Source organism: Pectinophora gossypiella, chromosome 7 (genome assembly GCF_024362695.1).
Source record: "Pectinophora gossypiella chromosome 7, ilPecGoss1.1, whole genome shotgun sequence".
Taxonomy (NCBI): domain Eukaryota; kingdom Metazoa; phylum Arthropoda; class Insecta; order Lepidoptera; family Gelechiidae; genus Pectinophora; species Pectinophora gossypiella.
The window spans coordinates 6,819,492-6,844,405 of NC_065410.1; the positions used below are offsets into that span (position 1 = coordinate 6,819,492).

General features: G+C 36.8%; 1 protein-coding gene across 1 annotated transcript in view; it reads left to right on the forward strand.

Annotated features, from left to right (window-relative positions):
• Positions 1 to 24,914, forward strand: part of LOC126367990 (hemicentin-2) — a 105,567-nt gene that overhangs the window by 22,545 nt on the left and 58,108 nt on the right. Inside the window, exons 2-3 of the mRNA XM_050011810.1 lie at positions 18,835 to 19,018; positions 23,074 to 23,334. Of these exons, the coding sequence (XP_049867767.1) occupies positions 18,835 to 19,018; positions 23,074 to 23,334 (445 nt within the window). The remainder of the gene's footprint in view (positions 1 to 18,834; positions 19,019 to 23,073; positions 23,335 to 24,914) is intronic.

A 24,914-nucleotide genomic window follows, 5' to 3' on the forward strand; every position in this document is an offset into this window, starting at 1 on the left:
GAAGCAATTCGTCAAAAAAAGCAATATTGCAATTTGAAATTTGCGCATATAAAAGCAAATGAATTGCTTTGATGTGGCCTTTTTAACCCCTCAGATAAGATCGATTTTTGTTTTCTTATTAAGTATGTAAAAATGCGCGCGTAATTTCAGACACCGCACGCTGGGTGACATGACATCAGAATTTTTCAAAGAATCCTAGTATAGAAGATGGACGACAAGATTTAGTAGATCAGGGAGGTTAAAAAGGCCACATTGAAGCAATGCATCTTGAAAGTAATATTGCTATTTGACATTTGCGCATATAAAATAAGCGCGCAATGTCAAAAAGCGATATTACTTTTTAGATGAATTGCTTCGATGTGGCCTTTTTAGCCCCCAAGTATATATGCATACAGGTATGAATTGTTCATACAATAAGTATGAACTATATATTTTATGCTGCTATGTTTCACGCCAATTTGTTCAGTAAGCGAACGGCTGAGGAGATAACTTTTAAACTGGCTGAACTGGTAACTTGAAGGCTCCGGGGAAAATGAAAGTACACTTGCTTGTTTTTAAATCTTCTTCCTTGAGTTATCTTAAAACTGCTTTTGTGCTACTAATACACAAACTTTTGCTTGTACCTCTTTTTGTACATTTGATGCTATAGGTATTGTGATTTATTAAATTCGAATTAGAAAGCCTTGTACATATCAAATGAACCGCGAATAATTTATAAGACTACAATAGTACCTACCTAGAAATAGACCTATAATTCTGGATCATTACTATACTTAGATAATTTGTGTCGATACTCACCTATTCCCAATAATTTAGGTACACAATATATTGTGTACAAAACTGATTCTATTTCTGTGCGGTAATGGAATTACGATTACGGGACAGGTACCTAAGTAAACTTATTATTATTGCTGTATACATGGTATAAGAAACCCAGATATGCTCAAAACTGACATTTATTATTTCAAGATTAGCCTAGCTGACGTCATCCCATCTTTTTTATTTACTTTGCAAGGAAATTTAAGAAAGAAAGTATTTATTATTAGAGGACGCCACAGTAACAGTACAAACACAGTACGGGACAAAAAAAAACTTACACAAAATCACAACCATAATCAAAAAATAATCAAAATCAAAAACCAAAATCAAAAATAAAAATCATAATTTTGAACTTTTAGTAAAATATTTACGTACAGTTTTAATGATTTTTATATATGTGACAAATAATAGTAACTAATTACATTAGTCAGGAATTCACTTAATTTTAATAATAAAATTTACGTCCTTGGAATGTTGGAGTTACCAATTGAATGATAACATTTACGTCATCCATGGGCTAGCAAGGGCGGTTTGTCATACCTGGGGGGTTATAAAGGCCAGTTCGAAGCAATTCATCTAAAGAAGTAATATTGTAATTTCGCATTTGTCTGCATTGTGTGCTTACTTTTATATTCAGAAATGGCAATATTGCTTTTTCAGATGAATTGCTTCGGTGTGGCCATTTTTACCCCCCTGGTTTTCTTATACCATGGCTGTATATAACTTCTAACATTTATAAACGGTTCATCAACTGTTTATATAACAAATATGGACACTCCTGTGTAACGGTGAGGGCAGGGCTGCTTAGGCTATAATTAATTATCCTAATTAGCTAGGATTTTCCTAATCACGCACTCGACAGGTAGAATGGGGACAGGGTTATTTTGCCTAGATTATTGCGTACTTACTTTGTATATCTAATTAGTATTCGAGAGGGGAAGGCTTTATCAACAGGCAACATTGTCCGGGCTTGACCTGCATCAGGCAACAATGATTATAATTGCTTGCGGTATTTTGGTGTACCCACTGCCTTTCGTAGAAAGGTAGTTCTGTTTCCTTGTTTCTAATTTCTCATTTACTACTCTCTCTGTCGTTTTGTAGAATATTAGATGGACCTTATAGTTAATACGGACTTTTTGACTACAAATGAATATTTTGTGTAATTTCATCTTTCACGTTTTCTTCCTTATATTTATGCCTTGTTCTGCCACATCACATGGGAATCAAATGTTTAAACACGTTGTTTTGATGGGTCGGCATCTGGAGATGAAAATAAGCCGTATTTATAAACCTTCTGCACCAGCAATCGGACTTAGAAACATAAGGAAGCAAGAAAACGATTTTTGTTGTTACGACAAGCTTTAAGTTGTCGATATAAATAAAAAAAACAAAGTTACTACGTCAAAGGAAAACTCACATACTGAATCCAGCTTAATAAATCGTTATTCAGTAAATTGTGACGAACATGATAAAAGAGAATAATCCAATAGATGAAAGGCATAATAGGTATATAACGCTTGTTGCCTGAAAGCTTACATGAAATAAAAGGTTTTCCATTTTAAACGTTTCGGTGTAATATACATTAGCAAAACGAATTAAAATACCAAATGGGAAATGACAGACGGTTGACATTATTAGGGACCCGGGGTTTAGTAATTGGGTGGCGGGAATATCGAAAAGAAATTCACTAAGGTAATTGAGTAATCAGACCTGACCTGCCACTATAAAGTTCATCATATCTGACTTAGAACCAAAATTGACTTGGCTTTGCCCAGCCCAATAGAGATTGTGGCCGCGTAATTAGGAAAGAAAATAGGTAGGTGTGTAAAAAACGTTTCGTTTGATAAGCTGACTGAGTAATTACTGAAAGGAGTATTGTGTGCGTAATTGCTAGGATTTATTCTGACGGCTTCGGTGAGCGGACTAAATGGAATTACCAAATTGAATACAAAGCGAAATGTTTAGGTGCCCGGGTACGATGTGCGGTACTTACACAAAAACAGAATTTGCAATAAGTAATATTGAAATTAATTTAGTTAGTGTAAAACACAATTTTATCATTAAATTGGGAGTTTGAGGAGAACTTTTAGGTTCTTCTCGTTCTTGTTTGGTATTTATTAGTACAGAGGTTATCGGTGTTTAAGCACAATCAGAACCATACTTAAGATGTGCCACGTTGTTCAATCATCTTGAGCATATCTGGGTATAGCATCATATTTTACATACAAAAAACTAACTCAAGTAGGTATTTTGTAGCTTGATTTTGCATGCGCTGTTTTTATTGCTCATCCATTATTCCATGGAAAGAACCTCCCCGTAATATAAGACGAGTTCAATGTGAGGCAACATGTCTTTATCGTTTCTGTGTACCAGGTAGGTAGCTATTGTGCGTGGGACAGAACTGTTGGGAATAAAGGACAATGGCAACATGGCTTTATAATCAATGCGGCACGGCCTCGGAAGCCTGCGGCGTTTAACCTAGGCCAATGCGGTCCTCTCTGACCTAATAATAAAACTGCAACCCTTGAGTGTCATATATCCTGTTATAATATAATATTACAGTGGGCACTAGTTTCCCCACAACACCAGGAACGTGTAGTAGCTTACTCCACCACGTACTAAATGTTATTGCAGTTAAGCACATGACGTAGAAATTTGAAATTTGTGATTATTTCATATTAGGTATTTTCTACTTCGTTAGTGTTTTACACCTTATCGGGAATTTAATTAGACAGATCCTTTGTAGTAAAACATTTACTGACCTGACCTATTTAGATGTAACTTATATCACTTTATTAAATGTGGGGTTTGACTTAACAAATCAGTGATTCATGAGTATTACCATGGATAGACACCATGGTTCATTGGAGGGGTTAATGGGTAAAAAAAATGCATTTGAGGTCCCATTTGTGACCAATGTTGCATGACCACGCTGTAATTGAAGTCATTACTTATCTACCTACCATTGAACGCGATTAAAAGCTATATTACACTCACCCTTTTTCCATTTCGTTTAGCCGTTAACAGTCTTGAGATGCAGCATTGTGAAATGATTAAAATGGTTACGCCAACTCAATTGTAAAAGTTTTTAAATCTATCAAAGACCTCGAGGAAATATACTGCGAACAATAATTCCCTTGAGTATGTAAAGAAACAGATAACGTGTTTTCTCACATCAAGCTTCTTACCGAGAAACGGAATCTATCATGAAATGCCGTAAAGATAAATCCTTTTTCAACAAAGACAAATGCTTATTGTCTGTATTGGATATATTGGCATGGCGACTGACTAGCAACACGATCGTCACACAAGACTGTGTGGTGTTGAGATACAAGTTTATTACTAAGTTTATCTTCGGCCTGACGAGAGTTTGCTAGTGCGGCTTGTCCAAATTAATGATATAGCAATCTGCAAAGCATTCGGGCGTAAACTAATAACTCGCATATGTATGTCGTTGGATTTTGTTTCCCACGTTTTTTAACGTCCATCTCTAATGAGGCCAGCACATGTGCAATTTTTGCTAAGTTGTGTCTTCTTGCGCTTTGCTCGTTATTTGTTGAGCACCAATTGTCACGCTAGCGCGGCTCTGCAATAAAGCTTCCCTTTATTCCTCGTATCCTTAAAAAGCATTTTTAATCGACGTTAAAATGAGATCATCAATGTATGTATCATCACGCGTAGCATTTCCCAAGTTTGCCGATCAGTTACGCAAAATGTGGAAAGTAAGGAAACGCTTTTTAGAGCACGAATCATTAAAAGCGTAATGTTGAAATATGCAATTGTAAATACACTTTAGAAAGGGACTGGATTGTCGTCATTCAAGGCCAGGCGAGTAATGTATTTTGCATACAAAGTAAAGTATAGATTGTCATACGGCCAGCTTATAATGATGACGGTTGTTATACGAAGACATAAATGCAACAGTACATATTTCTCCAAATGTACAGCAAGGAAAGTGTATTCCCATGTATTTTTATAAAAAATAATGTTATTATATCTGTCCCGAATTTAAGATGAAAGAAACACGATTAGTAAAATATTTTTATCACCTAAACGAAGCAACACAAACGTGTATCAGATTAATGGTATCGATCAATTCGTTCTCGTTAATTACTTACCTGTATAAGAGTTTTTGCCGGAGGTATAACGATCTCTAATAAGGATAATAACCATTCCAAGTATTAAAGCGAGCTAATGGGCCGTGGCTGTAGTGGGTTGTGTCTTGTCCCCGCGGTGGGTACCTCTAGTAGGTCTAGTGAGTATGTTGGAAGAGTGGAACTCCGCGGAACTGTCACGACCGTTATCAGAGGCCGCGCCACGCCGCCGCCTCCCGCTCCATGGCACACATCGTACCGGACAGCGTCAGCACAGAATGTCTTCAGAATGTGTACGAAATGTCAACGATAATTCTTTATCGATTTGTCAAACCATATTCCGAGAATTTCATCATCATCGCATCAAAACAGGACGGGATCGTTCTGATAGCTCTCCCTGTGCTATATTTGTTGTCCGTCTGAAAATATTTTACTTTTCCTGTTTTATGCCGAATTTAATCGACAAGGACATGTGTGTGAGATATATACATATTTTAAAAATCCGCGCTTTTGAGTGTGTGATGTCAATTCGATTACTTAATGGGAACTGGAATTTGATGTTCAATTCCTACGTGAAACCTTCATTGTTGTTACGCTATCCAAGTATTTTTTATCTCGACATCTATATTACGTTTTTACATTTTCCATGAAGTATAATATTATAATTAAAATATAAATCTGATTATTTTGTCAATGCATTTATGTTATTGACCTGGTTTTAAAGAATACATTTTGCGGGTAAAATTAATATGATTTTAAAATAAATTGTGTATTTAAAAGCTGACCAAATGATAAAATATAATGATAATTGCCGTATCACTTTTGCTGTGGTTGGCACCGATACTCGAATTAAAGGTATATTACGATGTAGTGATGATTAATTGATTGCTCTGTGTTATTTCCGCGCGGTGTAAATATTGCAGGGCACGAAATGAATAGAGGGACAAGCCCCCTATTCTCATGTGAACTCGTTAGCTATGCATGACATCCGGGCTGCTTACACAAGTCGCCGAGCTACACAAAAGTTTCCCTTCAACGCAGTGCATCATAAATTCTGCTAAAGTGAAAAATTGAAAACTAATTAGCGAAATGAAAAAAACTGACACTATTTTCTTCTTGCTTTGTTTGTTATGCTGAAAGATGGTCTTTCTTCCTTCCATAATGGCTAAGAAAATGGAAATTGAAAAGCACAATGCTCAGTATTGTAGTGAACTTTTCCGTTGGCGGCTAATTTGAAATTTTCTTTCATTACGGTTATTAGGGCGGAAATAAACTCGGGGACAGTATAGATTTTAGCTGTTGCAGTTGGTCGGGTGGACTGGACAGGTGTGCGCTTTTTGCGGCATGGATGAAATTGTTTCGTTGCTTTTATAAAATAAATTTGCATTAAAATGCCACCTGCAAGCCAATGTCGAAAAAAGGTGATTTCACCAATCCATTTATAGTGTAGTTAGTGAACGGGATAAAATGAACCGAAGTTACTAACTATTGAGAACATACCCTAAAAGAATGCAAAAAGGGATGGCGAAGGGTGACGGCAGTGCTATATATAGTATATTAATGACCTAGAGACTTCTCATTGTGAAGAAGTCTAAATTAAGACAAGTGACCCTTGTAATAACCGAATATAATATTTTGAGAAATATCTATCTTCATTATGTGTAATGGACTGTCTAATGTGCAGGGTCTACATGTAGGTGGAAGAGACAGCGGCCCACGTAGTCCTGGATAATAGTCCACTACGCATCCGTCAAAGTTTTCGTTACTATGTACTGACATAGTAACCAAAGGGTTAAAACCATGATTCTGAGTTGATGTCAAGTAGAATTTTCCATCACAAAAGTATAGAATTGAAGATAATTTTAAATAATAATAAAAACATTAATTTTGCGATTGAAAATTCCACTTGATATTAACTCAGAATCATGGTCTGAATCATCCCTCTTAAGTATTCGGTACGATGTCACAGCACACCCCTCGGTCCACCGGAGGGATATTGGGCATACTCCACCACATTGCTCCACTGCGAGTTAGTAGAGGCGTTTGGGCTAGTAGCCAATTCGTTCGCCTAGTTTCCAATTCAAAAATTTTACGCGAATTTTACGTTTTGAAAATAGTTTATTTGTTTTACTACTCGAACACTCATTAAGATTAATTACTACCTACAACGTTGGAAATATAGGCTTTTGAACTATTGGTAGACAACCTAGTTCATTACATAAATATTGAAGCCGGCGTAAGCAATAATTAATGCTTCGATAAATGGAATAGACAATTATTATGTGCTTTGGGCATGGAAAATGTAAAATAAATGCTATTTGACAGGATCTTTGTTCAGTTTTTTCTTGGTAGTTTCTACTTGGGTCTTGCAGACTTATAAACGGTCTTTGTGAGTTTTTCTCTAACCATTTAATTTTTATAAAAACAAAAATTAATTTAATTCTTATAATATTCTAGTTTTAAAGTTTCTTTCAATTTGTTGAACGGTTTCAAGTTTCAACCAACAGTAGCGCAAGTACTTATACTTTGTGAGATCGTTTGTAAGTTTCTAACTCTATGAAATAGTATCAAGTCGTTGATTGTTTCCTATAAGAGCTTGCGTGGTGGATCGTGAAGCTGTAAAGTATCAATCTGTCGGCGTCATGTCGCAGCCCGCATGCTCCCACGGGCTTCGTCTTACGTCTCCCACCACTGTGAACCAGTATTTGTTCTTGTTCGTCTCATTATCTACCCCGCACACGTGTGCTCGAGTGTTCACAAGTGTATCGAACAAAGATACTTTGTCTAACTTCACTCTTGTATTCACTTGGATTTTCTGTGAAGGAAAAGTTATGTCTTGGGTAGAATTGGATGTTTAGAAGCCGAAGCGTAATGAGCTTAGAATTGTTTATTTTCTTTGTGCGTATTGTAGTGAGAATGTACCTATTATACTTGGATAACACAGAGAATCTAAGTTAACGCGAATTAACGACAAATTACGGAGTGTTGTTTTCTTACAATTTGTGGATGTACTTAGGTACATTAGCCGGCCGATAAATTAAGTACGATTGTAGTACTTAAACAAAAGGTATCAACAATATAATAATACGGAACTTATATTCAAATAAGTACTCGTACAGCGTACGTCTAGACATAACAATTCACAAATAGAGTTAACACAGTTCGTACATTCCCAATTAGAGGCGCACACAACACTTAAAATTCAGAAGCTATATTGGCGTGTTTCCTACTGACTAGGAAACGTCCCTTACACTCTCAGCCTTCAAGGCAAATGCAAAATACAGTCAAGCGACTCTGGTTTGCTTTGTTCTGTTAACGCAAATATGAGGACATCTCTCTTTGGACTCGGTGCCCACTTGCTATTTCCTACATGTGTTATGTTGGCGAAGAACGTTTTGGTTTACCCCTTTTATTAACCGACCAACCCATATGTCCACTTTCATTACCTTATTAAGTCATTACTTTATGTACCTCTACGTGTTAAGTTAAATATATTCCATTCAATCTACCTTAATCATCTTCTCTTCATTCATTTATCTCGGACCTGTCATATTCATCAGTCGAACAAAGGCCTTTTTTAATGATATCTACCCGGAGCGACCCTTTTATCGCCTTGAAAATGAGAAATGTCAGGCATCTCTCACTGAAAGACAAACCATAACTAAGTATATACTTCTCCTTAAATACCGGAGAGTACACGAACTTTACATACCTAACCCTCTGATTTATTTGGCATATGCTTTTTCTACTAGTGATTGAACTCTTTAGAACTTAACTATATTGAGATAGATAGATAGATAAAATACTTAGTCTAGTAGTTAGTCGTACTAGTGGCCTAATCTTTCATCCGCTTGGACTTTGTTTATCTCCATGAAAAATACCCTATTTCCGTCTTTAATTTTTTTAATTTATGTACCAATTTTCGTCCCAAAACGGTCCGGTGGATTAGGCGTGAAAAGATAACAGACAGTTACTTTCATATTTATTATATTATGGAGTATGGATGTAGGGTTTTATCAAAATCAACGTCTTACCTACATCAATCTTACAATTTATCATTACCATAAGTTACCGTGGAAATCCTTTCGGGCGTTCCTTCATTTATCAGTCTGTCAAGGCGCTTATGTATTCCTTATGCTGCTATTCATACGAGGGATAACCACCTGTGTTGACAATACTTGACGACATATATGTCGCGTGACATATGCGACGCCATCTTCCACTAGAAACACTCGGATCAACTTCATGACTAAGGCGGAATACGCTACGACGATCTCAAGTTTCTACTATGTGAGTTCTTCCGAAAATGTTAACTTATAAAAGTCTTCGTTTTTTGACAGCTCGTACAAAGGCCTTCCACCAAAAGAGATAACGCTCTCATCTATATGCTTTTCAAGGGATAAAAGATGTACTATGATATTGTTGCCTATAACAATCCTACTTTGAAATTGAAATTATTAATGATTTTGAGTCGAGTTACGGCGGAACAATGTTACACGAGTTTGACTCAATTAAATGGAGTTTCGGACTTGAGTAAAGCCCCACAAATCGTCCTAACGATTGAATTAAATCATTTCTAGAAACAATCATCTAGTTTGACAAGCCAAATTTAGGACAAATAAACAGTTACAAGTTTTAATTGCTACAAATCATAACTTAAATAATTTGTTTGACATTCTGTTCGGCATCTTTGTTTTAATTTATATTGTATTTACTGTAAGGTTTATGAACAATAAGCTTGTTGGTATTTGCTGCTGACGTTGTCCAGGCCGGTGAGTTGCGAAATTGCAAAAGTTTAGGCGTTACGTCCTTAGACAGGGCACGGACAATCTGACAGGTACGTTTACATTGTTCAATTGTTAACTTTTTGATAATGTGGTTCAAAAGAATTTCCTCGCGGTTCATTAGAAGTACCTAAAACGACTGTACGGTCATGAGCATTAACATGTAGACACTTTAGTGATTAATTCAACTGAAGTCTCACTAAATGTCAAATAATATATGTTAATGCGGCAGGGTTCTAAAGTGGTTATGTGATACTCTGACTCTGACTGTACGTCGATACTGCATTGACAATGGATACCTAATATCTGTGGATATCACGGAACCAGAGAAACAAGCCTGTACTTAGCAAGGGCATATAATAAACAATAATATCTAGCACGAAGCTATGGCGTGTTTTATAATTTGATACATATCAACATTCGATATTATTTTTATGGGCATCCGATTATATTTTCAATGCAAACTTTTAGCATCTCTGCTATTTATTCGGATGAATTTAAATTTTGACACGATTTCGATATAAGTAACAATCTAGAAATAGGACAGTCTTTTATTGTAACTTAGAAGTACTCATATATTCATGTATATATGTCAGGGTAGCTTCTGAAGGGGCTGAAATTAATTTATTAAAAAAAGGTTGTGGTCACACGATCCCTCACAAAATACACTAATGTGTCATTCATTATACATTACTGTTATAATAACTTAAATTAAAATTCTCAAACTCAAATTAAATTAAATATTACAAATGATGGTAGGTATGTAAGGAAATCTGTCTATTTAAAACAGTTCTCACAGATTTTTAAACTTTAGTATCACATCATCGTCCCTGCCGTGGTATTACTCAGTGTTTTACCTTAAATATAAACTGTGATTTTCGGAAATTCCGTAAGCGGGATGTATTTATCGTATGAAAAATAAACGGTGAACTAAATTGACTTTAAAAATATGCCTGTGGCCGTATCATAATATTTATTTTATGTTGCGTAGTGAAATGTGTAGTCATGAAAAACAAAATTACTTACGTATAGTATAATTACAAGCGAAATTATCAGCCGATGTATTTAATTTTCACTCTATAAGTATAATTTTGTCCTCAAATTACTTCTATATTAGTAGATACTTCTAGTGTATAATATTTGTTATTCTTTTTCGTACTAAGTTTAAAAGCCCTTTTCCTGTGCGCTCCACTGCGGGATTATAGATTCACGCTATATCCCAATGTGGCAGACATGTGGCAGAGAGAGTGACAAAGATATGGCTAAAATATCCACTGTTAGGTTAGGTTCTAAACCTGCAAGTAGTAACTCTATAACGCACATAAAATGTCAAATTGAAATTAGGTCGCTAGTGGTGCTAATTCCTGTAAATACCATCTAATTTTATTTTAAGTTATATCTGTCCTTTTCTTATCCGCCGAAAAGGAAAGGGACGGGTAATCGACAAGCATAAAATTTATGGAACACACGTCAATTTTAAGCACAAATCTAAACCAACCGTCTAAAAATTTTACGTCAGTCAATAACTCGACACATTAATTTACTCATTCTTCCTAAAATTAAGAGCTGTGAATCATCCGTCCCTTTCCTTTTCGACGGATACGAAAATGACGGATATAACCTAAAATAAAATTAGGCGGTGTCTGCAGGAATCGGGGCCAGTTTCACCCTAAGAGGCAGTTAAAATTAGTTGGAATGTGCGTTTCATGTACTTAATGGCATTGAAACCCCCTAACGTCTAAATACATCAAATTGATGAAAAGAAAACTTCTCAACAAAACATGTCTCTAGTGTGTTTAAGGCCCTGCGCAGACGACAGACTATCCGCGCCGGACTTTTTGCGCGTCGTGTGCGTTACTGCATATAATTGCATAGGTTATATTTTCACAGACTAAAAAGTGCGTCACGGATAGTCTGTCGTCTGCGCAGGGCCTAAGCGTTTTCATGTCGGTTAAGGTGCTTTTTAATTCTAATAAAAAAAATCATAACTGATAAAAAATACAGGGTTGAGTTAACTAGACGTAATCCGATGTCTAGAAAAATCAGGTTTTCAACAATTAAGTAGGTAAACTGTTCGAAAGCTTAAGTCCATTTCTATAGTTTTGATTGATACGTTGGCACGATGAATGATACTACGTACATAAATATAAAGCATCATAATATTTTATTCATATACTAACAACAATTTCAAAGAAAATTGGTTAACTTCCGCCTTGATATATGAGTAATAAATAAGAGTATGAAAAAATACTTTGTAAATTTATTTAAATAAAAGTAAATTTATTTCAGATTTTCGTAATAAAGTTCTACAAAATACTATTTATGGGGTTGTTCGCCTTGTTATACTCGCGTGATGATGAACAATTCATTTCAGTGGAATAAAAACAAGACGAACTGCTCCTGTTGGCTTATTTCTATAGTATAAAGTTAGAAGCAGCGAACAAAGTAATTGCGGAAACAATACTAAGTGGAATATTTAGTACTTAATCAATAATATTGCCTTTGTAAAATACAGAGGAGCCTGAAACGAAAGCTCTGCTGCATGCATAGACGGCTCTGAAACCAGCACTACGTCTGCGGTTGTCTAGATTATTCACGTTATTATACATCAGGCCAGGTGTAGCGTGAAAAACCGAATAGCGCTGTATTTTGTACGTAATTAACCGGCCATTATTCAACTCGGTATGAATATTCCGACTATACGGTGTGAAAAGTGCAAACAAAACTTTTGCTCAAATTCTTATTTTATGTTGCTCGCCATAAACAAAGCTAATTTCCAACTTTGAACCTCGAAGTACACGAAGTAGCTAATACAAGTTTGTGAATAAAAAGTTGAGTTCCCTGACGGAAGTTTTTGTGGTTTTGATCTCGCTAACATTAGCATCCTCTGTCGGATTGCCTGTGCCCGTGCCGGCGCGGGTCCATTATGTAAACGACGTGCATGCGGGCAATGTTTATACTTGCAGTTTACTCTCGTGAGGTAGAAACGCCTGTGGCTGTCAACCTTTGTGTACCTTACCCAACTATTCTTAATTTAATTTATTTCAGAAAAAAAACGCTTTTTGACTGCAGCGCACATCTGTTTGTCAACTTACTCGTTATTTACATTTCATTTTCAAAGTGCCAATTCTGGTGAATTGTCAATTTGCTTTTACAGAACCACGATTTTGGCCTTTGCGCTTCAGGTATTGAGTCTGATTTAGGTCAATTATGCACAACACTTTCAGCCGAATTCGTGACCAAAGCCGGTGCAACTTGTTGAAGTGGTCACAAAACCTTTTCATGAATTGTTCGCGTGAAATTTATTAATACAAAACCATTATGTTCGAAAATATTTCGTGACGGAAACTGTTAAGTTATTATAAAACTAGGCAATGAAGTTACTTCACTTTACGTATAATGAATAGGTTGGATTTGGGAGTCTTTAAGCGGGGATTATAGAGTGAAGGCAGATTTAGTCTCGCTTGACGTTACCTGTCTAGGAAGCTAAGGCCAACTTCGGGGTTGAGAACTTCTGGAAACCGCGATTAACGTTCTATCTCTTTTGCACGAGGTAGTAATGGGGCTATGTGCGTTGTGTATGGCTTCCTTGGTCTCATTGCCCGATGCCTTTAGCCAAATGTAACTTTTTATACGCAGCGAACTCCCATGTTTATTAATCGGGGTTTTTAGGTTAATCTTATCATCTCATACATAAGCAACATTGCTATTCAAATATTCATGGCGGGAAAAATGTTCAAATAATCATGAATTTTCGTGACTATGCACGGAAACGGTGTCAGGTCAAATTATGTTGGGTACATGGTAATTATCGTAGGTGTTCCGTGGAAATGAAGCTTGTCAATGAATTAGGTGATGTGTTTTTACATTGCATGTTTACTTGACGACATGCGACTTGCATAATGTAGGTAACCCAGTCTTTTAGCGAAGTCAACATCACATTAAATAAAACTACTTTAATTATTTACTTATAAAAAAAAGCTTACAAATGTGATCATCATCATTAGCCATCACAGCCACGGTCTTGTCGATGCAGCATTCTCCATTCTTGTTTGTCAAAGACCCATTATTTCACTTTCTTATAAGACACGACGATCGCCTTCTCTAAATTTGTTATTAAATTCTTCTTGATCTTTCCCTTCCTCTCTTTCCTTCTAGCTTTTTTTATTCTGTCTTTGTTAATCTCAGTTTGATATTAAACGATATCTCTAGAAAATTGGCGTCTAGAGATTCATCGAATTTCCCAAATTATTAGTATACGAACATTCTGATAGATCTGCCAGTTCCAGTGATGTGGGTCGAGCGAATAAATTAATTTATCGGAAGTGGTATTGATGTAGGTATTAATTAAAATAATACACAAACAGCTTGCAACGTATTTGAGATTGTGGAGCCTGTTTTGTGTCCACAAATAAAAATTAAGGAGACAGTTCGTGAAAGAGAATAGATTTAGGACTCTAGTCCATTTCTTAAGTTTTTATGTATAAGAAACTACAACACAACGGAATGTTTACGATATTTAAGTACCTACCTAGACTACCTAACTGCGGACGCACCTCATTTAAAGATAGTGTGACAGATTATAAAATTTCTTAGAAAAATGATAATTTTAGTGACGTGGGGGTACTTAGGTTCATCTTGCATTAATGCGTCTGACTACCCCATTTGGGAGTATAGTCGGCAACCTATGTTTATATTTGTGTTGTGGAAGACAATCGAAGTGGAGCGAGGCGAGGTGATAATTTGACAGTGTCGCGCGTATTAGGGGTCTGGATCCCCCGCCCTCCCCGCTAACGCTGGTCGGTAGCTGCGAGCGCGGCAGGCTGCGCACGCGACCTCGTGTCATTGACCGCGACGCAGCGCCCGCGCGCGCCGTTGGTTGCTTCTTTTCCAACGTTCGCTTAGGGCTGCTAGTTATTTTATCTTGTAACGAACTTGTGGAAAAAGCGGCACTAATAGACGCACCTGAAACGTGAATGGTGGTTGAAAAGGTCATGATGATAAATTTTGTAATAGGTAGTTCGGTTTAAATATATGCGGATTGACTTTACATGCATAAGTAGGTAGGTAGGTAGGTACCTTATTTGTTCTCTATCTTCTTGACCTATCGAAAAGTTAAAAAATTTAAACTTCTAACAAATTATTATATCTTCGATGATAAATAAACGTGCGTTTAGTCGATGTAGAAACATTATCTACTGTATGACATACTTCTAACACTATTTATTTTTTATATAAGTATTGAAGTAAGTAAATGAAAATGATGAAGGTAATAAAAAGCTAACAACACTCGAATCTTGATTTGTTTACAAATCAACTGTACGTACCGTTAGTTAGACTAAATATTAATGTTTCCAATGAGCAGCCCTAAAGTAAACCGCTTAGATGAGGGACAACGTACGAATGAAACAGCCTTCCGGGGTCCTACGAGAGCAACAGAGACAGCATCAAGCTAGTTATGTGGAAACAGAGAAACCTTTGAGAAAAAAAAAGCGTTGGCCCATCATCACCGACTTGAAAAATGGAGTTTTATTTAATGGCAGACACGACCGTCATCTTTTGATTTGATTTTAAAATGTAGATAATATATTCAACATTACCATTGTTAAAGGATGTTTTGTGTATTTTAATGTGATTTTACCATTATTAAAGGATATTTACCTAGTTACAGCAATCCTGTTACTATTTCACTAAATTTTAAAAAATCGCTAGTGTTATTGAAAATGAAGGTGTTTGTCTATTTGTCAACAAAGAACACCTGTTACTAAAATCTGTTGTACAATATCGTATGATACGGTTTGTATTAACGAGACTATTAAAATAATACAATATAATTCTACTTGGGTAGTATGGCCAAGGATTTTAAAAATTGCTACTTGTATTGTATGTAATTAATTACCTACGGAACGGAACATCTGGTCTATGGACATTTTATTCTCATTGTAGCTCCAATCAAAACTAACATTTCTAAACATATTATTAATTACATCCATGGAAGATGTAATTGCGCCTAGATATTCTAGGAAATAGGGGATATCCAAACTTTTCTTGTTTAAAAAAAGTCATTATGAATAAACCACCTTCATTCTGGAACAGTAATTTAACATTGAAAAAATGGAATGTAAATTTTCAAATTAGTTGTAAATAAGAAAAGTTTTAACGAACAATTAATATGCAAACACCTCATTTTGGGCATCGGATCATCTCAATCGAAAAAATACCAAAAGTATTTACTTTTTGTACCTAGTACGTCGCGAGTGCCATGAAAAGAAAGTTGTAAATTCAAAGAGAAAATTCAATGGAATTGGGGTGACGAAATATTAAGAGCGCAATTGATTTTACGGAATGATATTTGATTTGGAATCCCTTTGGTAGAAATGTTTAACGAGATAAATCTGCTTGTTTTGGTAGATCGTATTCGAATCTTTATCTCAGTAACGACATCCGAAGATGAGGGACTTTCCAGTCTATGTTTCTCAAAAATAATAGGTATAGATGACGCTAGACAGATTTTCCTTCGTTTAACCATCTAATTTCATGGATAACATACATTATGCTTTATATCTTTGTTTTTGGGTATAAATGGTGACCCTTTTTATTACACCCAAGCACAATTACATCTTCCACCCATTATTCTTCTGTTCAAAATAAAGAGAATCAATGTAGGTAGAAAAAGCATTTTATACATACCTAATGTGATCCAAATACCTATCAATCTGTAAATTATAAACCAGAGTAAGGACGTTGAATTTAGACGCGCCATATATATTATTTTCGGGGAACGTAACCTGGAAAGGCCCTCATTGTCGTTGAATTCATTGCGTATTCATAGATTCATACGTACTCTGTTTGTCACATACAATGCATGAATCTTAGTGCTATATCGGGCACATTGTATACCATTTAGACTAACAATGTGCATTTCCAGGATTGCTTCTGGTGCCAAGCTCGGTGTTCGTTGAATTCAGACGAGGAATTTGTACGTCTGGTTGCAGACACTTTAATGAGTTGCTCAAATGCGCAACATTCAAAATAGTGGCGCTTACCTGAGAGCCATCTAGATACTAATTAACTGTCAAAGAGAACGGAATGGTTATTTAATAGAAACATGTTATAAAAATGTCTGCAATGTCATCAAGGGGATATATGAATAATAACTACTGAACAAATGTTGATGATATTTGACAGTAATATAGCTAACTTTTTTACCTATGTAAATTGACCAAAATATAGAGATAAGTGTCAAGTAAATCAGAAAAATCTACCATCTGTGAGCTATTTAGGCGTATTATAAAGGAAAAGCCATTAGAGTTACACCAATACAACATAATATTCAATAGTAATATGGTAGACATGCCAAAAAAGTAAGCGACACCTTATAAATAAATTATCTATCTTTTGTCACACCCCGGACACTTCATACAAACAACCTCGTTTTACACAGACACCACACATTGACGTTATCGTACACGCGCATCTGTGTGTGCGAGGTCTCACGCCATACGATTGAAGACTGAGAAGGGGAGGTGAGGTAATCCTAGCTCCGACGCTGGTGGGAGTGTATTATTCCTTTTTGCATGCTTTTGTGTACAAGTTATTATTACCAAAATAGAGAAAATTGTTTTAGTGTTTTTTTTTAATTATTTTCAATTCCATACTTTTGCGACGGAAAATTCCATTTGATATTAACTCAGAATTATGGTCTGAATCATCTCCTCAGTATTCGTTACGATGTCACCAATACCCTGTATGGTCCAATGGAATACTATAATTCCAATGCATATTACGCTATGCAATTTGGGCAAATATTTTAAATGTTACGACACGGGGAAAGTAAGTGCGCGCTACTGAATTGTTGGGATCCGGTGGCGGCGGTGCTGTGGAGGTCTAGCGCACTGCGGGCGAGCTGGGGAAAAATGCGCTAAAAGTCGAATGTGCGATTCGAACACGGGCTTAGTCTGTCTATCTTTCTGTTACCTTTTTACGTCTAAACTATGGACCGATTTGGATAGAACTTGTAGTCAACACGGACGAAGTCGCGGGCGGAAAACAAACGTTAGGTCCCTATATAAATGTACCTAAAAGTCACTGTTATTTTGTAATGATTTTGTTGATATTACAAAGTTACTTACCTACCTACTTCTCCTTTAAAATGTTCGCCTCAAAGACGAAATTTCTATTTGATATGTTTTTTGATGGCCTTAAGTAGTGTCTTGTCTAGTCAATGTTTGTAAGATAACAACTAAGTATTTATGTTAATGTCATTAGGTATCAGTTACGTCGAACACAATTTACATTAATGGGCTTGATTTAATAACGCTGATAACGCAAACATAACCTATTACAGTGTATTACACAATATATACCGGAAATATATTTTTTTCTTCATCATTATCTATTCAAGAGGCAGTCGCTTTATGCCCGGTATTTTCCCGATACACAATGCCTACTACAAGTGGAGATGGAATAACATAATTCACAGAAATTCTGCCAGCAAGATCTCTTACGTTACGTGTCCCTCCTCACAAACAGTCTTCAGGAAACTCGAAATAAAGAACACGTCCAAGAGCTCTTTTAAATTGTGTCGCACTTTTGAAAACAACATTATTTCGAAGTCTCTTTAAGTAGATGTTGAAAAGAAGGCGAGCACTAATTAGACAGCCAGAAACTTCTTTTGTCGGCCATTGTTTTTCATTCGCAGGCGACACGGTTAAGTAGGCAGATGTTTTCGTACTTATTTTGTTTTATAATTACAATAACCATTTCGAATATACTAATTTCTTAGTAATTAAAATAATACACGCTTGATTTTGTATCACACTATGTATGTCCGATAGGTTTTCATCATTACGTATGTGGTCATTATGTAATTCCCTACTTGTCGCTGTTTCTATTCTCTAATGACCACACTCCAAAGAGGAATGCAACTTAAAACAACGAACTAAAACTACTTATCGTTTGGTCGTTTGGATGTTTATGTAGCGGTCCAATTTACGAAAATACGTAAAGTTCACGAGAAGCTATCATTTTAATTGAAGGGAAGGAGAAGTTTGTAGATGTACTCAAATATTTCACATCGTTAGTTTGAATGTTAAATAGCTTGAATATCAAAGTATAGTGTGAAACTTTTGTTACAGTCGGATGCGAGGATGTGGGCATACCAGGACTTCATGACGCGCGAGAAGGTGACGACGTGACGTTGTTATGTCGGTTCGACCCCGTGGCCAACCTGCCCAACATCACCTACTACTGGGTGCGGACAACAGAGAGTGAAGTAGAGAATGTCGCCTTTGGGGAACTCACACTACAGAGCGCTTATAGGTAAGCTATGACGTCCTTATACATCTTCATTCTAGCAACGTGTTTATCATATTTAGTGCTCTAGGATAAACTAGGCTTAGTGCTCTGCAACGGTGACCGGATTTAATTCCTCTCTTGATAAGATTTTGCTTTTCCTCCCCAGTTTAATAATGTTTATGTTATGCTAGTCTTATTTGAATTTAAAAATGCAGTGTGCCGTATACTATAACAAACACAGCAAATACGTTATTTCACTCCGTTTACGCTATTAAGCCGTAAAATTCTAAGACGAAAACATTTCACAGGTATGTTTCTATTGTATGCGTGAGAGACTGTGTAAATATGTTAATACTATGAGAGAAAGATTGTAATATCTTTCTCTCTTCATAGAACATTCAATAATAAGTCGTGTAGGAAAGTTATTATTCTTCATATATCCCCCCTCATTTTGGCATTTAATGAAAGTGTCTTTGCGCAATGCCAACAGCTTAATATTATTAATTAAAAGTAGAACTGTAAATCTGAACTGGGAACGAGCCACAAATGGGGTCATATAACTTCTTCGGTTAAATATTGATTCTCTAGACTTTGACCACAAGGGAGAAATTGAATTGGCAAAGTGAAATAAGTTCTTAAGTACTTCGGATGAGAATAAGCCGTTGTCTCCGGGGTAGAGCAGTCTGTCGAATGTTAACGCGCTTACAAACGCTTTTTAACTTTTTAAAGAAAAGGGTTTAATAGACCATTAACATTTGGACAGTTCATGGATACGCAAGTTGCTGAAACGTAACGTATAGTCAGTCCTCACAGAACCCCACCGGGTATGTCTACAAATACGAGTATGTTTGTTCGATTGCAATTAAGTACACGTTACTTGGTTTTGTGGATGTTGACGACGTTGGCGTAGGCAAATTGGCTACTTGACAGTTGTAACAATAAAATATGAAATATATGTTGGATATGGCAGTTTATAATTTAACGATAATTATCCAATAGTTTTTTTTTATTAAGATCATTTTTAAATATTTTATTTTTACAAAATAAGAATGCATTTTTATTTACAAAACCCGAAACACAGGCGGCCATGATGGAGCTTCGTGTGACGTCACATTTCACAAAATAAACAAAAACTATCTGTCAGGTTTCAAGTGATTATACTGTTTGACAGTTTCTTTGTTTGTTGAACTGTGACGTTACTGGGCAAAATGTCATTAGCCCAGCCGTTTTGGAGCGAAATTTAAAATAATTATAAAAAAATGAGTCAAGTAGCCAATTATAGGAAAGTCCTCTATTTTTTTTCTGGAATGTTATGTTATGTTAATTTGAGTATTAACTGTAGTTATCAGTAAGTATGTCTGCCACGTGTAGACTTCGTTTAGAATTCGGCATAATAATAACTCATAATTCCACTAAGTCTTTTATAGTGTGCTTAATTCATATTTGAACCAACATGTAAATCTGCATGACGCTCAGTTTGGCTTTCGATCAGGTCTTTCAACTGAGTCGGCAGTATTATGTCTTAAGCACACTGTTCGGTACTATACCGATAGGAATACGCCGGTTTATGCGTGCTTCTTGGACCTGTCGAAGGCATTTGACATGGTGTCGTATGATGTGCTGTGGAACAAGCTGAGTAATACTAGCTTACCTGTTGAAGTAATTGAAATGTTTAAATACTGGTACAGCAATCAAACTAACGTGGTTCGGTGGGAAGGGGCGTACTCGGATATCTATAAAATGGAGTGTGGTGTGCGGCAGGGGGGGCTTTCCTCACCCACTCTGTTCAATGTATATGTGAATGGGTTGATTGAGGAGCTCAGCAGCGCCGGGGTGGGTTGTTCAGTGGATGGCTGTTTTGTTAACAACATCAGCTATGCCGATGACATGGTGCTGCTGAGCCCCTCAGTCAATGCTCTGAAGCTACTGATAGCAATTTGTGAAAGGTATGCTGTGGCTCATGGACTCAAATATAATGTAAAAAAGAGTGAGATATTATTGTTTAAATCTGGCGTTAAAAGGTACTCAATTCCTCCAATAACTCTAAGCGGGTCTCCTCTTCAAGTTGTTCAGCAATTTAAATATTTGGGTCACTGGGTCACGGATACTTTAAAGGACGATGTGGACTTGGATAGGGAACGCAGAGCACTGTCTATCAGGGGTAATATGCTAGCACGTAGGTTTGCACGATGTTCTTACGAGGTGAAGGTTACCCTGTTCAAAAGCTATTGCCAGAGTTTATACACGTGCAACCTTTGGAGCAATTACACCAAAAAGACCTTCAGTGCTCTGCGCGTTCAATATAATAACGCCTTCAGGGGGTTGTTGGGGCTGCCCTGGCGCTGCAGTGCCTCGGGGATGTTCGCCTCCTGGAGCACTGATGGCTTCCAGGCTGTTCTACGCAAGCGTGTGGCTTCTCTGTGGGAGCGAGTGCGGGGCAGCAGCAACAGTCTCCTGAAGGTGGTCTCACAAAGGATGGACAGTCCCATCCTCACTCACTGGATGTACATGCATGTGACATCCAATGAAAATTATAAATTTTACTAACTTAGATATAATCTTCTATTACTAACAAAATATGGATAAATATCTGAAATAAATATTTCATTCATTCATTCATTATAAAAGATTTTCCTTTACTTTGACTCACAAAACTTTATTTACCTATTTATTTATATTGAGGAAACGAGAATTTTAATTAAAATTGAATCATTATTAATGTAATTCATCAATTATTTCTCGTTGAATAGAGGAGTTTTTCGAGGGTTGCTTTCCAACAAAAACTGTACGCTTCGTGGGAGAAGCTGCATTTCATTATACCCAGGCATCAGCAGTTTACAGCACTTCAACTTCTCTTTATTGCTTTTGTGGAAGTAAAGTTGACGTGCAGTCGTAATGACACCATTAAATATGTTGTCTATACTTACTAACAGTAGTGCAGGTATACATTTCATTCAACATAACTATTGGTGGTTTGGCGGCGAGGGTGTACTACGGCAAAAGGATGTATTCGGGGTACCGTACTGAGCATAGTACCCCGCTAGCCACAAGTTGGTAGTGTGAATAAGGATCGACACCACAGCGGGTATTGGTTCCCGGTATAGCAACAGTCTAGTCGAAGTTGTTGTTTTCTCAAATACTCAGGCCGCTAACGCAGGTAGCCCAGACAGGTTTACAGGATATTTTTAACATGGATCGCAACGAGGTTCGGGCTGGTTATGCAAACTGTTTGTAAACGGTATTATTGACGTCCATTTGTAGTCAGACTGCAGTCTTTCCGCCGAAGCCCAGTGATTGCATTTTCGGGAGAGCGGGGCAATATGGAATTCTGTGCTCGTCGTGTTCCGAAATCCTTTTGCCGCGGGCAATACGCGAATACATCGGTGCCTCGATAGCATACACAAGAATGTATAAAATTACTGTGTTGAATTTTCATGCCACCACATGCCTGGGGATGGAAATAAACCTACGTTAAATTGGTAGTAGCATAATGTGTCTGGACGTGTGTTGGTGTCTATGTTTCCAGTATCAAATATAAGTGTTTGGAATAAAAACTATACTATAATGAAAACACTTGTCTATTGCAATTGATAGTAAAGTTATGTATACCTTAATATTACGATTCGGGTGTATGTCAAAGGTATATCTATCGCATGACGAACTACATAAGTACCCACGTTCCTCGTCGAGTTTTCTGTTAGACTAACGTGGAATTAATGAAAATTGAGTTAACTCATTGGTGCAATTCCGGTACCGGGGATCGAACCGGCGCTCCCTATTTGAAAAGCAAGCTGGTGATCGTGACACACAGGGCCACAATGACTTTGTTATGTGATACTATGATTATCTGAATGAACGCAAATCATACGTTGTATAGTTGTTTAGTTTGACCGTAAATTCCTTTCATGCGGTAAGCTAAGCAAATATTTTTGGGTCCAAAAGTTCTCATAATCAATTCAACTCTCTCTTTCAACTTTTGGGCTCAAATACTGACCTTTCTTTCCAAATGTTCCATATTTAAAATGATGTCGAATTACAATGCCTTTAGTTCTTGAAAGCATGTGAACATTTTGTTCCAGAATCACATATGAGCCGAACGACGGCCGCTTCGACCTGTTGATCACGAACGTGACTTACGAGCGTGACAATGGAAAGTTCGAGTGCCGGGTGCGGCAGGGGGGCACCGGACGGCTGTTCCACACGCAGGCCCACAGGCTAGTGGTGCTGACGCAGCCAGGGCCCCCCACCGTGGCCCCTGGGCACCAGGTCCTCGCGCAAGAGGGCCGCGAACTCAAACTGACTTGCTCCAGCGTTGGCGGATCGCCCGAACCCTCCATCGAGTGAGTACTTTTTGATTTTTTACTAGCTGACTCGGGTTTACCGAGTTTGCAACTTCTCAGAATTATCTCTTCTTTATAAATATTATATAATATTTTCCAATACTTTTACTGTTATTCCGGCGAGACAAATCAAAGAAATCAAACATAAGTACCTATATAAGAATAGGTCCAGCCGTTCTAAAACTGTAACTAACCGATATTATTTTGTTCATTTGTGTATAATATATCGTCACAAGTGTAGTTACAAAGACTGTCCACAAAGAAGCTATTCTAGTATTTACTTTACTTACTTATACATAGTTTTATTTTCATGTCAATAATGTGAACTTTTCCTCGCACACGAACTACCGTCTGCCTTGTCGTTTGACAGCATTATAGTTTTACAGCAAACAGTAAAATAACAAAAAGAAAGTGAAATAACATTGCTTGAAGGCAGAAAGTCGTGTACAAAGGCGAACTAAACTCGGCTTTGAGTTTTGTACGGGCAAGCGTTTAATTTTGTAGAATTATGTATATAGAAATATGTGTGTGTAGGAAATGTGGTACGACTAGTAGTAGGTTTTATTTAGGTAATGTTTGCATGTTAAATAATATAAAGCTATCGGACACCAAGTAGATAGGTAGGTATAAACACATAGAACCGAATAGACATGACAGGGTGGACGGTCCATTAATTCGTCCATCTAGCACAAAGACATCTAGTGTTCATAAGTTCACACTGAATATGTAACGGAGAGATGTATATGTTACGTTCTAGAGTTACGGATTTGAAAAGTAGCCCGGAAACCGGATGATCGTGTATCAGCCGTACTTTCTATGGCGAGCGACTAGCTTAGACTTCTAGACACAGATTTTAGACGCCAACTTAAGTAGATGAAGTATACGTTTGTTTGTACCTACTTTTTGCTTTCTGTGTATCAATACCGTGGTACTGTATACATTATGTGTAAATACTATCAATACGTAATAGAAAAGGTAGTCAGTTCTTTGGTCGGGCCAATCTCAAGATGCGAATTATAATATACGCATCTTAGCTGCTAAAATGTCTGTAAAATGTAGAGTAGCGTTGTCCGAAACTACTTGCGCTGTGCTTATATATTTTCTATCTACATGCCATAGTACTTACTTGTCTTCTTTTTGCGTTCTGTTAAGTATACCTACCATACTGCTTTGTTTACAGACAATTTATTTGTTATAATGGAAGAGCTGGGCCTCTAAACACAGGCTATGTCGCTTAAATGGATACCGTAATCCACCAGTAGTTAAGGCTTTATTTCACTTGCGTAGATAACTCTTTTTATGGCGCAGTACCGATTATTAGCACGTGCCATATCGAACCGAACAAAAATTCTGACAATTAGGCTGGCTAGCCCTAACTCATCCATGGAAGCTCCTATAACCGGAATATTAATTGTCTAAGTCACGTCACAATCAGTCCTGTGTTGCAAATAAAACCTACACTATGATTTAATTTTACTTATAATGGTATTTTGTTTATACCAAAATAAACAGATACATAAACTTCACACAAGTATAGATTTCATGACATGATTTCTCTTTTTTACGTTACAAAAAAATTC